This window comes from Leuciscus leuciscus, assembly GCF_965113295.1.
Source record: "Leuciscus leuciscus genome assembly, chromosome: 25".
NCBI lineage: Eukaryota > Metazoa > Chordata > Actinopteri > Cypriniformes > Leuciscidae > Leuciscus > Leuciscus leuciscus.
This window is the reverse complement of record NC_138724.1, coordinates 21,347,594-21,362,390: the sequence shown is the minus strand read 5'-3', so window position 1 is coordinate 21,362,390 and position 14,797 is coordinate 21,347,594. Positions and strand designations below refer to the sequence as shown.

General features: G+C 35.7%; 1 protein-coding gene across 1 annotated transcript; it reads left to right on the top strand.

Annotated features, from left to right (window-relative positions):
- The first annotated feature begins 5,866 nt into the window (after positions 1 to 5,866).
- On the top strand, positions 5,867 to 12,850 carry acte1 (actin, epsilon 1). Its single transcript, XM_082159391.1, has 9 exons — positions 5,867 to 5,998; positions 7,193 to 7,335; positions 7,623 to 7,751; positions 9,259 to 9,369; positions 9,459 to 9,543; positions 9,623 to 9,784; positions 10,083 to 10,274; positions 11,951 to 12,132; positions 12,541 to 12,850. Exons 2-9 carry the CDS (start codon positions 7,207 to 7,209, stop codon positions 12,682 to 12,684), a joined length of 1,134 nt encoding a protein of 377 aa, XP_082015517.1. The 5' UTR covers positions 5,867 to 5,998; positions 7,193 to 7,206; the 3' UTR covers positions 12,685 to 12,850.
- The last annotated feature ends 1,947 nt before the right edge of the window (positions 12,851 to 14,797 follow it).

The window sequence follows — 14,797 nt, the reverse complement described above, 5'->3', positions numbered from 1 at the left end:
CTGTGATCCTTGAAGAGTCTTTGGCCACTCAAACTTTCCTACTCACCATGCATTAAGACAATATAGACACACATCCTCTTCCAGGCAGATTTGTAACATCTTTAATTGATTGGACCTTAATTATTGCCCTGATGGTGGAAATGGGAATTTTCAATGCTTTAGCTATTTTCTTACAGCCACTTTCTATTTTGTGAAGGTCAACAATTTTTTGCTGCACACCAGAACTATATTCTGTGGTTTTACTCATTGTGATGGATGATTAAGGGATGATTTGGCTTTTGTGTTTCCTCTTATTTATACTCCTGTGAAACAAGAAGTAATAGCTAGACAACATAATGTGTCTTATGCGTATTCTGAGAAGCATAACCTTGCAACATTGACCATTTTGGGCTGGACTATCTGTTTGAGTAAAAGATGGAACAAAATGCTTGAATGCCTAAAGCTTATTATTCATGACTGTTGAAGTTGTGGAATAATCTACAGTATGTGCTCCAATAAGAGCTGCATTCAAACGAATTCTGTAGGAAACCCAGCATGGAGCCAGAAGCGCATTTATCATTCATGTCTGCATGAGTTCACATATGCCGAGTTTACAGGACATGTGACACACAGGACATGCATGCATGTGCATACATCTTTTATACACATAAATAAACATTGTTTTTCTGTGATTTATCGACCTGAATTGGAAGACAGATTTACGCCAGCATGGTGCCTCCCAGTATGCGATGTGTTCACACATGGTGCTTAGCAATGAACTATTCTTAACAGTGACATAATTCAAACCATGTCATTTTTTTTACCCTTAAGCCTAAATGAAGCTCATCCTCTGACTGAACCACAATTAACCCCTATAAATCATCTAGAATATGGTGTGTGTGTGTGAGAGAGAGAGAGAGAGATTTAATATTTATTGCTAGAAAAATTACAAACATTTTGTATAGAATTTCAGGCCCTATTTTGTATTCAGGGAAAGTGTAATTTCAAATTGTTCAAATAGTTTTCTATTAAACTAATCATCAATATAATAAACCCATTAAACTAATTATGCTGCATATTACTTTAAGTTACTCATTTACAAGTTGATTTGTTGCCGCTTCTAGTAGAAATCAAGTCACTGAATTGTTGAACTTTTGACTTGTGAATGATTTTGCAGTTCTGCATATCACTACAAAATAACTCTAGCTTGTTGTATCTCATTTTCTGTAACTGGGGTTCGGTATTCCTGAAGGATTAAAGCAATTTTAATCTAATTTCAGAAGCATTTCTGTTGCATCGCAGAGCTTAAAACAGATCTGTTTTAGCATATCTTTTTAACAGCCTTCTGAAGCAGTTCCTGGCAGTTTATACAAAATTCATGTGGCTTCCTGGCCCACCATAACAAGCACATTAAAATTATCTCTGACATACTGTAGTTCTCCCAGTCACAAGGAAGATACTAAATGCTTTGCAGAGACATGGTCAGAGTATTACAGACACTGTTAATATTCAACAAAACAGGAAACAATTGTAATCTATCTAGATCTATCTATACATACATACATGCATACATACCCATGCTTTTCCCTTCCGAACTGCCTTAATTATTTATGGTGCTGGAAACATTCCTCAGAGATTTTAGTCCATGTTGACATGATAGCATCACACAGTTGCTGCAGATTTGTCGGCTGCACATCCATGATGTGAATCTTCTGTTCCACCACATCCCAAAGGTGCTCTATTGGATTGAGATCTGGTGACTGTAGAGGCCATTAGAGTTTAGTGAACTCATTGTCATGTTCAAGAAACCAGTTGTGTGAGAAAACGAACAGTATTTATTTATTTCCAAGTGATCTGAGAGCGCGGGCGGGTATAGATATATACACTAGATGTCGCATTGGCTACGGTTTTGCAGTAGACAATGTGACATCTAGTGTATATATCTATAACCGCCCGCACTCTCAGATTATTTGGACGCAGCTGTGTTCAAGAGGTAAAAACGATATAAATACTGTTCGTTTTCTCACACAAACCGCTCGTTTCGTGTCTTGGGCCATCAATGTGTACTTACGATGGGGAATTGTTTAATTTGGACGATGGGGACTTGTTTTAATTTGGACTCTGTGCATGCTCTTTGAGACAGTGACCATCGACCTGCATTATATGATTGACAGACAAGAACGGTTTGACCTAAACATATCAAAATTGAAACTACTGCGGAAAAAAAGACACCTACATCTTGGATGCCCTTGAGGTAAGCTAAAACATACCAAAATTTAATTTCAAAGTGAACTATCCCTTTAATTGCACCAACTACCATGCCATGTTCAAAGTCACTTAAAGAGACCAAGACTGGTTGCTCACTGAAGCTTAACAGGGTTGAACCTGGTCAGTACCAGGATGGAAGACTTCCTGGGAAAACCATCTTGCTGCTGGAAGAGGTGTTGGTGAGGCCAGTCGGGGGGAGCTCACCCTAATTCCCCAGTGTAGTGATGGGGACACTGTACTGTAACAGCACCTTCATCAATTAGGGTTAATATAGCATGTTAATGTTACAAACTGTGCTTCATTTTGTGTGATCAAATGTCAGCGATTTTAAAAAGAAATGTATTTTCCCCCCAAATTTACTCCATAGTCTTACTGTATGTTTACAATTGCATAACTGAGTAATCTTTAGTTTAAACAATAAAATATTCTTCAAAGATATCATTGTGCAACTAATTCTGAACTCCATTGCACCACTGAGAACGGATGCATCTATGTTTAGTGAGGAGGCATTTCAGCTATGAGACAAAGGCAGTGGCAGCAGAAGAGCAGAGGACTGGTCACATGATCCAACAGCAACAGAAGCTCTTGAATGTGGAACCATAAAATGATGTTTATTCACTAGAGAAACCCTGGCTCTTGTGTGAGTAAACACAGGTGTGTGGCTTTACTGTGGGGTCAAATCATCAGAAGTTAGACATGACAAAACCTTTTGGCGGAACCATGTGTGTGTGCATGTGTGAAGTACTGTATGTGTAAAGTCTGTGTTGCTAGGAAGGCTGAATCTCTAATCCGATGAAACGGCCATGTGACGGCTCTAAAGTAGAGTGTCAGTCATTTGGGAACACAACAGTTTTCTCAATAGCAGTTATTTTTTCATTGCTGAATATTGCATGCAATCCTGCAGTGAGTGTCTTTATTTAACTTGCTGTTGGCATATTTGTACATTTGTTTGGGTACAAACACATGTACCAACATTCTTGCTGTCCACTGTTGTCCCTTTAGGGCCATTTGGACTTAGAGAAACAGCATACGGTCAAAGTTTATTTATACAGTGACTATGTTTAGAATAGCAATACTCTTAATATTTCTGCTGTATAATAGAATGTACATGTATTGTGGACAATATGCAAATATATATAAAATAGAATATCTGGATGACATTTGCCAAAATGAGCAGTATGTAAATCTCTATCGTGACTCTTGATTTTTATCTATTATTTAGTTAGTTAGTTAGTTTTATTTATTAATTTGTTCAGTCATTCATTATTTAGCTTGACTCATACTTTGTTCTAACTGGCAAATGTTCAGATATTCCGTTTTTTAATTCCAAAATAACTGGACACCATTAAACATGATAAACGTGAAAAAATGTATAAATTAATAAAAAATGTATTGAATAATACCAATTATTGGTTTAATAATTTATTGGTGCATAATGTGTAGTTTTGGATTCTGTTTTTTAAAATAGCAGGTAGTACACAGTATATACTGCTCTATAATCATAAGCTCAAGTCAGCATGTAAATGTATATTTCAGGTTATAAGTTGAGCTTTATTGACAGCATCTGCAGTGTGTAAAACAAACAGAAAATGCTTTTACAGTGTACTTACAATGGAAGTCTATGAGACAACCATTGTATGTTTCTGCTTTTTCACTGGCATGCCATTGATGATATAAATACTCAACTATTTAACCTTGAATATTCCTTTAAAATAATAGTATAAGAGAAAATAGTATCAGTGATAACAACATGAGCAAATATGTGTGTGGTTCAGGTATACCCTGTTAAGGCGACAAAATTTGGCAAAATCTGAAATGTTTTGGTCCCCATGAGGAAAGAAGCTTATAAATGTGTGTGTGTGTGTGTGTGTGTGTGTGTGTGTGTGTGTGTGTGTGTGTGTGTGTGTGTGTGTGTGTGTGTGTGTGTGTGTGTGTGTGTGTGTGTGTGTGTGTGTGTGTGTGTGTGTGTGTGTGTGTGTGTGTGTGTGTGTGTGTGTGTGTGTGTGTGTGTGTGCATGTATGTGCGAGTGGCTGTTTTACCATCTACAGTCAATGCTGGTGGGTCTGTCAGTGTGTCACTAGTAGAATGTAAGGCCAGGTGGCAGACTGTCGCTACTGTGCGTTACTGGGTGGCCTCCAACTGACACGTGGCCAAACTTCAGGCCTCTGGAGAGTCAAACGAGAGAGACTGGGATTATCTCAGTGTGAGCTTAAGAATGCAAATGGCCGGCTGCCTTTGAAAATGTAAACTTTGGCTAACATTTGACCTTAAGACGCAATACAAGTGATCCAATGATTGTGTTATTGTTATGACCTCAAATAAAAGCCATTTTGGCATAAGAAATATATTTACTAGTGGTATAGGCCCATTTACTTGGTTCAGGCCCTGTCAGACCCATAAATATATATATATACATGTGTATTGACATAAATATTATATATATATTGGTATGCAATATTTTATATATTATATAATGTATATAATGTGGTTCTTTTCTTTCCACCAATTGAAGTCAATTGTTGAGAGTTTTAACCCAGTAGTGTTATTTTCGTTTTATTATATTGTAGCCTATTATATATTTATTCATAATTTGATTTAGCTTTTACTTTTATATATATATAAACAGTGAGAGTTTTAGTAATTTTAGCATTTCAACTTTATTTCAGTTATTTGGCAAGGCAACATTTCTCATTTTTGAGTTTTTTGTTTTGTTTAAGTTTTTCATCTAATATTCATAATTTATTTGATAAATATTTCAATTATCGAAAGCATTTTTAAAATTTTAGTTATCACATGGTTACGCTATAAAATCTGTTAAATATATTATATTTAGCTGATTTTATGTAATATATTGTTAGTCATTAAAAAAGGTAGGTTTACCACAGTGAATTAAAGTTTAGAGTTTAAAGTTGGGACAGGCCATAATCACTATTTGATGTGTTTAAAACTAGTTATTTTTTATGCTAGGTTAATTGAATATTAATAGACAATAGTTGATCAAACATGTCTAAGACATAAAAAATGGGATTTGTGGAGTTAAAAAAGTCAACATACTATGTGCCATTGTCAATAGCACAATACCGTTTTCTTGACACTATGCAATCAAGTCGCTTTTGTGTCCATGTAATTGTTAGACCTCCCACACAAACAACAGCCTTACAAACATCACAAAGTGTGGCACATTGACAGTTTCCTAGAGGCCATGACTTTCTTTTAGGAAGAGACACTGATAATCATTCCTCATTTGGTAGGCTTTGGTTCCCGGTGTAACGTCCACACCCATATGGGGCGACAATCCGCATTTCCTTTGAAGGCCAGCTAGAAGTTCCTCACAACTGACAGATAACAGACAACAGACAAATGGCCATTCGTCCATTATGACCAATGCATGGCGTCTTATTTATAACGGCCTCTGGGATGCCATTCTCTCCCAGTGAACTGGCAACCTCTCTTTCCAACAATAGTCCACGCTGTCCTCGAGAGCCATAAATTATTTTCTAATATTAAATGCAACTGTCTGTCGACAGTATCCATTGTGAGACCCAATCCAATACCCCATCTTCACATGGGACGGCCCACCTTTGAGTGATGTAGGTTTGTAATGTGTCCTAAAAAGGCCTGAGGTTCTGAAGCCCTGGTGACACGGCTCCTATATAAATATGGGAGCAGGTGAACTGGATGCTCACTCTCTTATTTTCTACCGCTCTTGAGGGAGCAAGTTTTCCAGGCCTCTTGTGCAAGCTCTCCCGGGTGAGTGTACTTCAATGGATTTTTATGTTAAATGGTTTGTTGGACTACAGCAGATAGTGTAGCGAAGCTTGGTTTTTGGATAGTTTTCTTAGTTCACCCAAAACTGAACATTCGAATCATCTACGGGACTCGCATTCATGTCGCTCCTTTGCGGAGCACAAAAGAATATATTTTGAAGAACTGTTTTCGTCCAAACTCTATTGTTAAAAAGTTTGGGGTCAGAAAGCTTTTTTAAAGAAATTAATACTTCATAATAATAGAAATTAATACTTTTAAACTAATATTTAGCAAGGATGCAGTATATTAGTCAACAGTGACAGTAAAAACATTTATGTTACATAAGATTTCTATTTCAAATACATGCTGTTCTTTTGCTGTTCATCAAATGTATTTGAAAAAGAAAAAACTGTCAGATCACTGTTTCCATGAAACTTTTTAACATTGATAATAATAAGAAATGTTTCTTGAGCATCAAATCAGAATATTAGAATGATTTCTGAAGGATCACGTGACACTGGATTAATGATGCTGAAAATTCAGCTTTGCATCACAGGAATAAATTAAATCTTAAAATATATAAAAAAATAAAAAAATAAACTGTTATTTTAAAGTGTAATAATATTTCACAATATTAGTTTTTCCTGTATTTTTAATCTAATAAATGCAGCCTTGGTGAGCATAAGAGACTTCTTTCTAAAACATTTAAAAAATCTTGCAATATAAGTGTATATTGAAAGTCACTGGCTTTCACTGAATGGCCCAAAAAGCACTTCAAATATCTTCTTTTGTGTTCTGCGGAAGAAATAAAGTCATACAGTATAATAATTAATACTTTAATGAATTATTTGGTACATACACAGTAGAGCAGTGAACATTTTGCATCTTCGTAACAACAGAAGCAGCACAATAAAAATATTACATGCATATAAAGCTTTTTATGTTCTACTCAAGATATCAAATAATAATAAAATATGTATTATTTATAGCACATTGCGAGTCTGCCGAAGGGAGGGTAGGACACAAGTTGTCAGAAATCTCTTTTTAAGCACAGAAGATGAATCATTTACGCTTAGCTTCAAGTGCTACATAAATTCAACAAGCAAAGACAAGCATTTATTAGGCAAGAGAATATCCTTCAGCTTTTTAACGGGCTTCATGTGTTTGCTCCCCGTGCCATTGGTGTTCAAACAACAGCTGTGTAAGCAAACATGTGTGACGAGGAAGAGACCACCGCTCTGGTGTGCGACAATGGCTCAGGTCTGGTGAAGGCCGGCTTTGCCGGTGACGACGCCCCCAGGGCCGTGTTTCCCTCCATTGTGGGCCGACCCCGCCATCAGGTGAGACCACCACGTTCACTGATGCCATCTGGGGCTTAGCCTTACTTTGATCCACTCAGTAAAGCACCTCTTAAGTCACAGTACTTAGACTTTGACCCTTGACCTGTAAAGACGACACTCTGCTAGCATCAGTCTTTATTTCTCATGTTTATCATCAAACATGCACTCTAGAAAATGAATGGAAGTGCTTATTTGAATCAAACGTATTGACAATTTTTAAGTTGGGGCGAAAATGTCACCCTGAATGTGTAGATTGTGACGGATTGTTTTATGGTCTCTTCCTTTAGGGTGTCATGGTCGGTATGGGTCAGAAAGACAGCTATGTAGGAGACGAGGCCCAGAGCAAGAGAGGCATCCTCACCCTTAAATACCCCATTGAGCATGGCATCATCACCAACTGGGACGACATGGAGAAGGTAGACCTTAGAATTATTCACTTTTAAGGAGTAAAAGTGCAGTAACGATAACGATAATTTCAGCTAAATTTATTTTCTATAGTCAATAGCATGGAGATGTATGAAGCAAACAAAGCGGCTTTCTGTTGGTCCCCACAGCAAATTCGTTAGACCTTCACGTGAAATTCCAGAAAAAGCTCAGTTTTATGCTTTATAAGGTCTAAATGAAGGTCCTGCCAGGCATTTTATAGATACACTGTAAAAAAAATGTCATGATTGTTTTTTGTCAAATCAACTTAGATAATTTATGTGGTTCAGATAACATATTTTGAGTTTCTGTTGATTAAACCAATCTCCTTCATTGTATTAACTCAACTGTTTAATTTCAATGAACTGAAAATTTTAATTTTTCTTATTATTCATAAGCTACTTTAATTAAGACTCGTTTTTTTTTTTTTTATCTAAACGTTCTATTTGTTTACCTGTATATCTGTAAAATGCATTGCAGTACGTTCACTGAGAGCAGTGCCAGGGAGGATGACAAATAAAACAACAGCAATAACAGTAGCTTATGAAGTAATTCATATGATTCATAAATTATCTAAGTTGATTTGACAAAAAACAATCATGACATTTTTTTTACAGTGTATCTATAAAATGCCTGGCAGGACCTTCATACCTTGGGACAATAGATTTATTCATTTATAGAACAGAAAAATAAATTAAATAAATTAAATAATATTTAACTTTGTCATAATATTAATTAAGACTCGTTATTTTTTTTTAAATCTAAACGTTCTATTTGTTTACCTGTATATCTGTAAAATACATTGCAGTACGTTCACTGAGAGCAGTGCCAGGGAGGATATCAAATAAAACAACAGCAATAACAGTAGCGTAGACAAACGTAGTGTACAAAATGTTCAATTAAAAAAAAATTGGCACAAATGGAACACCATCATTTTTGGAAGATGAACAAGAACAGAACAAGATGAAACAAAAAAATAACATGCCTTAACAAATAGCCTACACTTCAAAAAAAAATAAAAAAAATAATGTTTTATACTGTTCAGAGTTTATTAGACCAAAACATGTTCCGAAAACGCAACCAGTTTAAGTTACAGTGACGTGATTGAATTGAGTTGGTTGGACATAACTATTTTACATAGATTCTTCCTCGGTCAGTTGTGTTGTCACAACACAAGGATTTTGCTTAGATTCAAAATAAACCTTTAATGTCAATAAAAACTAAGTTTGTTGAGTGGAACTGGAACCACTGTCTAGTTATTTTAAAGTATAATTTTTTTAGTGTACAGACTTATCTTAATAAGTATGCAATAACTGTAGACATGAACAAATGTATGGTACAAAGCAGTCGATTGCTTTTTGGCACAAATAGAACCTCATAGATTTTGCCCACAAAAGTCTGCTGAACAACAGTAAAAGTGACTGCATCTTAAAACCTTATGAACTGAAAATATATTGTGTTTCTCCATATGTAATGAAAAATACAATACTATTGTCTTAGATCTGGCACCACACTTTCTACAATGAGCTCCGTGTGGCCCCTGAGGAACACCCCGTCCTCTTGACTGAGGCTCCACTGAATCCTAAGGCCAACAGGGAGAAGATGACCCAGGCAAGCCCTTTTAAAGACTTTAAAATCATGGCATTAATAGTATTATGTCCATAATACTTGGTAATAATTGGTTTCTATCTGTATTTCAGATCATGTTTGAGACGTTCAACGTTCCGGCTATGTACGTTGCCATCCAGGCTGTGCTCTCCCTGTACGCCTCTGGCCGTACCACAGGTTAGCATTGCATACATTGAATATAGTTGTTTTTAAACTGCATCTGTTTGGTTTTTCATGCTTTTTTTATTTGTTCCAGGTATTGTGCTGGACGCTGGTGATGGTGTGACCCACAATGTGCCCGTGTATGAGGGTTACGCACTTCCACATGCCATCATGAGACTGGATTTGGCTGGCAGAGACCTGACTGACTACCTGATGAAAATCCTGACTGAGAGAGGCTATTCGTTCGTCACCACTGGTAATTGAACACTTTCTGCAGTTTTCACATAAAATATAATTGATAGACGGTTAAATTAGAATTTATTCATGTAATAGATCATAATAAACCGTCAAATGTAAAATTGTGCTTATTTTATACGTATCGTAAGACTTATTAATGTACCGTTTACGCTGTAGTGATATCTTCATTAGCTAAACAGCACCACCTTATGGTCAACACTAGTAACTGCGAAAAGCGAACTGTAGCTACCAGCTGCTGTACTACTTTAACACTTAGTTTAAATGAGTTGTAATACCTTTCTAACTCGCTTTTACAGCCGAGAGGGAGATTGTTCGTGACATTAAGGAGAAGTTGTGCTACGTGGCTCTTGATTTTGAGAATGAGATGGCCACCGCCGCCTCCTCCTCCTCTCTGGAGAAGTCCTACGAGTTACCCGACGGTCAGGTCATCACCATTGGTAACGAGAGGTTCCGCTGTCCAGAAACCCTCTTCCAGCCATCTTTCATTGGTCAGTTTCTTATTAGTCCGTTTGAATAATTGCTTCCTTTTTTGTACTTCTTGGTTCTGGATGTTTTCTTTCCCTATAGTCAAAAATACTATCGGAATGAATCCTAGAAACTTTAGGCTATAGGATGTAATTTAAACAAAAATGTTTTAGGTTTGTTCCTAATATCTCTAACAGTCAAATAAAATAAAATAAAATAAAATAAAAATTAATAAAGAGTAACAATTTCACTTTTTCCAGTAGGAAATAGTAATTATTATTATTATTATTATTAAATTTTTTGACGATTCTTACTTCATTAGATTAGATCTTAATGATAAAAATATAACATAATATTTGAAAATAAAAATAGTTTAACAAAGACCAACATTTTCACGGTTTCCATTAGAAAATAATAATATTTTATTTAATTTTTTAGATGATTCTTACACTGTAAAAAATATATATATATATGATCAATAGCCTAAGTTGACAACATATGTTTTTACATTGCTTTAACTCATCAAAATAAGTTAATACATTTTTCAGTTTTTTATATAAGTTATACAAGATTAAACATTTTTTAAAGTCAGTTTAATGTAATTTAAGTTGAAATGACTTAAACAAAAAGTCAATTGTATTACAAATTTAATGCAGCAACTTGTTTACAGTGTATTTGATTTATTTAGGTTTAGATAAAATAAAATAAAATATTAATAAAAAATAAAAAAAGTAATTTCCTGTAGGAAATAATTATTTTTTAATTACATTTTATTTTATTTTATTTTTTAGAGGATTCTTATTTGGTTTATGTAGGATTTGATCTAAATGATAATGTTCATAGTAATCCAGTGGTTACTTTCCCATCACCACGACTTAATTTTCTCCTTAGAAAAAAAAAGTTGTTAATTATTTTTCTGGTCAGCCAAAAACTATTTAAGCGGCATAATCATGAAGCTCTTGAGAAAACAAGACAGAAAAAGGGGCTTCCATAGAATCATGTTCTCATTCGTTTAGGATTTTAAACTAGGTTTCTTCTTAATGATAGACAAGCTTTGAATATCCCTACATTATGCCTTGTTTTTTAATCAATTATTCATTCAAGTTTCTAGCCATTCTAAAACGGGGCCTACAATGAACCACTAAGCCCACTCTCAAAATATATTCTCCCTTTTGAGCCATTGCCAAGCCTAGATTCCCATTGATGAAAAATTCATGTTATTAATAATTCTCAATCATTTGCACATGCAGCACATCAGTCTATGTGCAGCAACACAATTAAACCCACCTTCCACAGACACAGCAAAGCGGTCAAGATTCCCACAGGGAAAAAAATCAAACAGCTGCATTTTGAAGCAATATCTCTTACATTACAGTGCACTTTTAAGAGAGGTGACACAGTGACGGATCACCTTTTGTCGGGAACTAATTAGGAGCGTTTCAGTATATGGCCAGAGGCTGACGGGCTATTTATGGTGTACAGGGTTCTTAGTCTTGACATTGTACATCAATCACTGTTTCCTTATCCAATAGAGCTGATAGGACAGTGGCTCACCAGCAGTTCTTCCCTTAATGAAATCAGCGCTATTATGTAATCTGCACTTGAATTAGCATGATACTGCATATGAAATCTACTTAAATGTAAGTATGTTTCATGTATAATCCATTCCCATTCATCATCTAAATAACATTGTCTGTAGGTATGGAGTCTGCTGGTATCCATGAGACCACTTACAACGGCATTATGAAGTGCGACATTGACATTCGTAAGGATCTGTACGCCAACAATGTACTGTCCGGCGGTACCACCATGTACCCTGGTATCGGTGACAGGATGCAGAAAGAGATCACAGCTTTGGCTCCCAGCACCATGAAGATCAAGGTACAGTTTAGGACTAGTTCATTTTGGACTAAAGGCCCGTTCACATCAAGAACAATAACTATAACGATAACTATATTAGTTATATCTGAGTGAAAATAGTTTTTTTCCAGAGTACAATGTTGTGCACTATGGATGAATAGTAAAACTAATATTGTGATTGATAATATTATAATATATTATCATTATTATTGCAATTATGGATGATTGATATTTTAATAATAATAATACATTTAATTATTATTAAAATATAAAATATGTTTTGTAATTTAAAATAATCATTTGTGCTGTGTCAAGTTGAAAGTTGACTAGGAGAACTGTTTTGAAAAAATGACCTAAGTATGTGTTTCAAACTGTATTCTGATTATTATTATTTATAATGGAAATTAAATGTTCCTTTGTCCACTACAGATGATTGCCCCTCCTGAGCGTAAATACTCCGTCTGGATCGGTGGCTCCATCCTGGCTTCCCTCTCCACCTTCCAGCAGATGTGGATCAGCAAAGACGAGTACGAGGAGGCCGGACCCTCCATTGTCCACAGGAAGTGCTTCTAAATCCCTCCTCTTCTCATTCTCCTCTGTCCTGGACTCTCCTCGTAGTCTTTGCACCGTGTCACGTCTTGTGTTTGTACTGCAGACGTTTGTTTCAAGTCCCCCTGTACAACAACTCAAGTCTACAGCCACAATAAATTGTTCAATAAATACATTTACATATTTTCAATACATCTCTCTTTGTATATAAAGCACTTTCTTACACTAAAACTGACAGTACGTTCTCCAGCTTCATTCCTCACCGAGACCACCGGATGGCAGGCTTGCTGCTGTGATATTACCCATGAAACACCCTTGAGAGCAGTGTACTAACTTGCCTAAGAATTTATGCAAAATAACTTGCGTCAAACCTGCCTAAACCACATTATAATGTAACTTGATCGCCAATAGGTGTATGAATCATAACTCCTGTTTAATCTACCTATAATGCAGACTTGAGGGTTTTTGCAGTGATCATCAATATCCCTAAATATATGATGATGACGATAAGAAAACAGGTCAGTTTAATGTAGGCCAGAGGCACAGCTGATACTCTCCGGCTGAGCAACAGAACACTGTGTCTCACAGCTGAAACCCACCAATCTAGGGCAAAAAGATGTGAGGTAAAGAATACTATTGCAGTTGCTTCTATTATTGACTCAGTATGAATACAGTTTGTTTTAGAACTTTGTCTAAATAACCTTGAAATCCCTCATGAAGCATCCTGTTACATATTATTCGCACATTTGTAATCTGCTTTTGAGAAGAAAAAAGATTCAAACACTGTATGTACTTAAAGGCATAGTTCAGCTAAAAACAATTTGCACACTCTCATGCCTTTCCAAACTTGCTTTACTTGCTTTTTTCTGTGGAACCTAAAATAATATATATTTTTAAATAATATTCATAAAATAAGTAAATGGCGTTCAAAACAACACTTGGACCCCCAACATTCTTCAAAATATCTTTTTTTGTGTTCTGCAGAAGAAAGAAGTTCATACAGGTTTGGAATCAGTAAATGTCTTCACTTCCCAGCTTCCAATTATATCACAGAGACCCAGTTTTTTGGGTTCTGGACGATGTGGGTTGTAAAGGGTGTACAGTAGGAGAGAGTTAAGAAGACAGACTTGTTACTGCAGACGTTGTCCCACTTCTAACTGACGGAGAAATCAAAGACAAATGAAGGTGGAGACATCTAGGAGGTTACAGTGATTAATGTATCTGACAACAAGAGAAAGAGAGAGAAAATAGGGAGATGGGGAAACAGTGAGGGGACGAAAGAGAAAAAGAGAATAGGCTCAGATCCATTATGAAATCTATTCATGCTTATTAAAATCTTATTTTGCTGCTCCTTTATTTCGCACACAATGCAGCACGTTCATTGTTAGTGCAGAACATTGCAATCTTCTCGAGTTTGGCTCAGTTCGGATGTGATGCTCAATAATAACCCACTGTATAACAGCCATACACAACAAACATTCTGAATCAACTTATTGATTAACCTCTAGAATCTTTACTAATGAGAAGACTGATATCATGTTTCATGCATCTTACATCTATCTATCTATCTATCTATCTATCTATCTATCTATCTATCTATCTATCTATCTATCTATCTATCTATCTATCTATCTATCTATCTATCTATCTATCTATCTATCTATGTCTGTCTGTCTATCTGTCTATCTATCTGTCAGTCTGTCTGTCTATCTATCTATCTATCTATCTGTCAGTCTGTCTGTCTATCTATATGTCTGCCTGTTCGTCAATCTATCTATCTATCTATCTATCTATCTATCTATCTATCTATCTATCTATCTATCTATCTATCTATCTATCTATCTATCTATCTATCTATCTATCTATCTATCTATCTATCAATGTCTGTCTGTCTGTCTGTCTGTCTGTCTGTCTATCTATCTATCTGTCAGTCTGTCTATATGTCTGTCTGTTCGTCAATCTATCTATCTATCTATCTATCTATCTATCTATCTATCTATCTATCTATCTATGTCTGTCTGTCTGTCTGTCTGTCTGTCTGTCTGTCTATCTATCTATCTGTCAGTCTGTCTATATGTCTGTCTGTTCGTTAATCTATCTATCTATCAATGTCTGTCTGTCTGTCTATCTATCTATC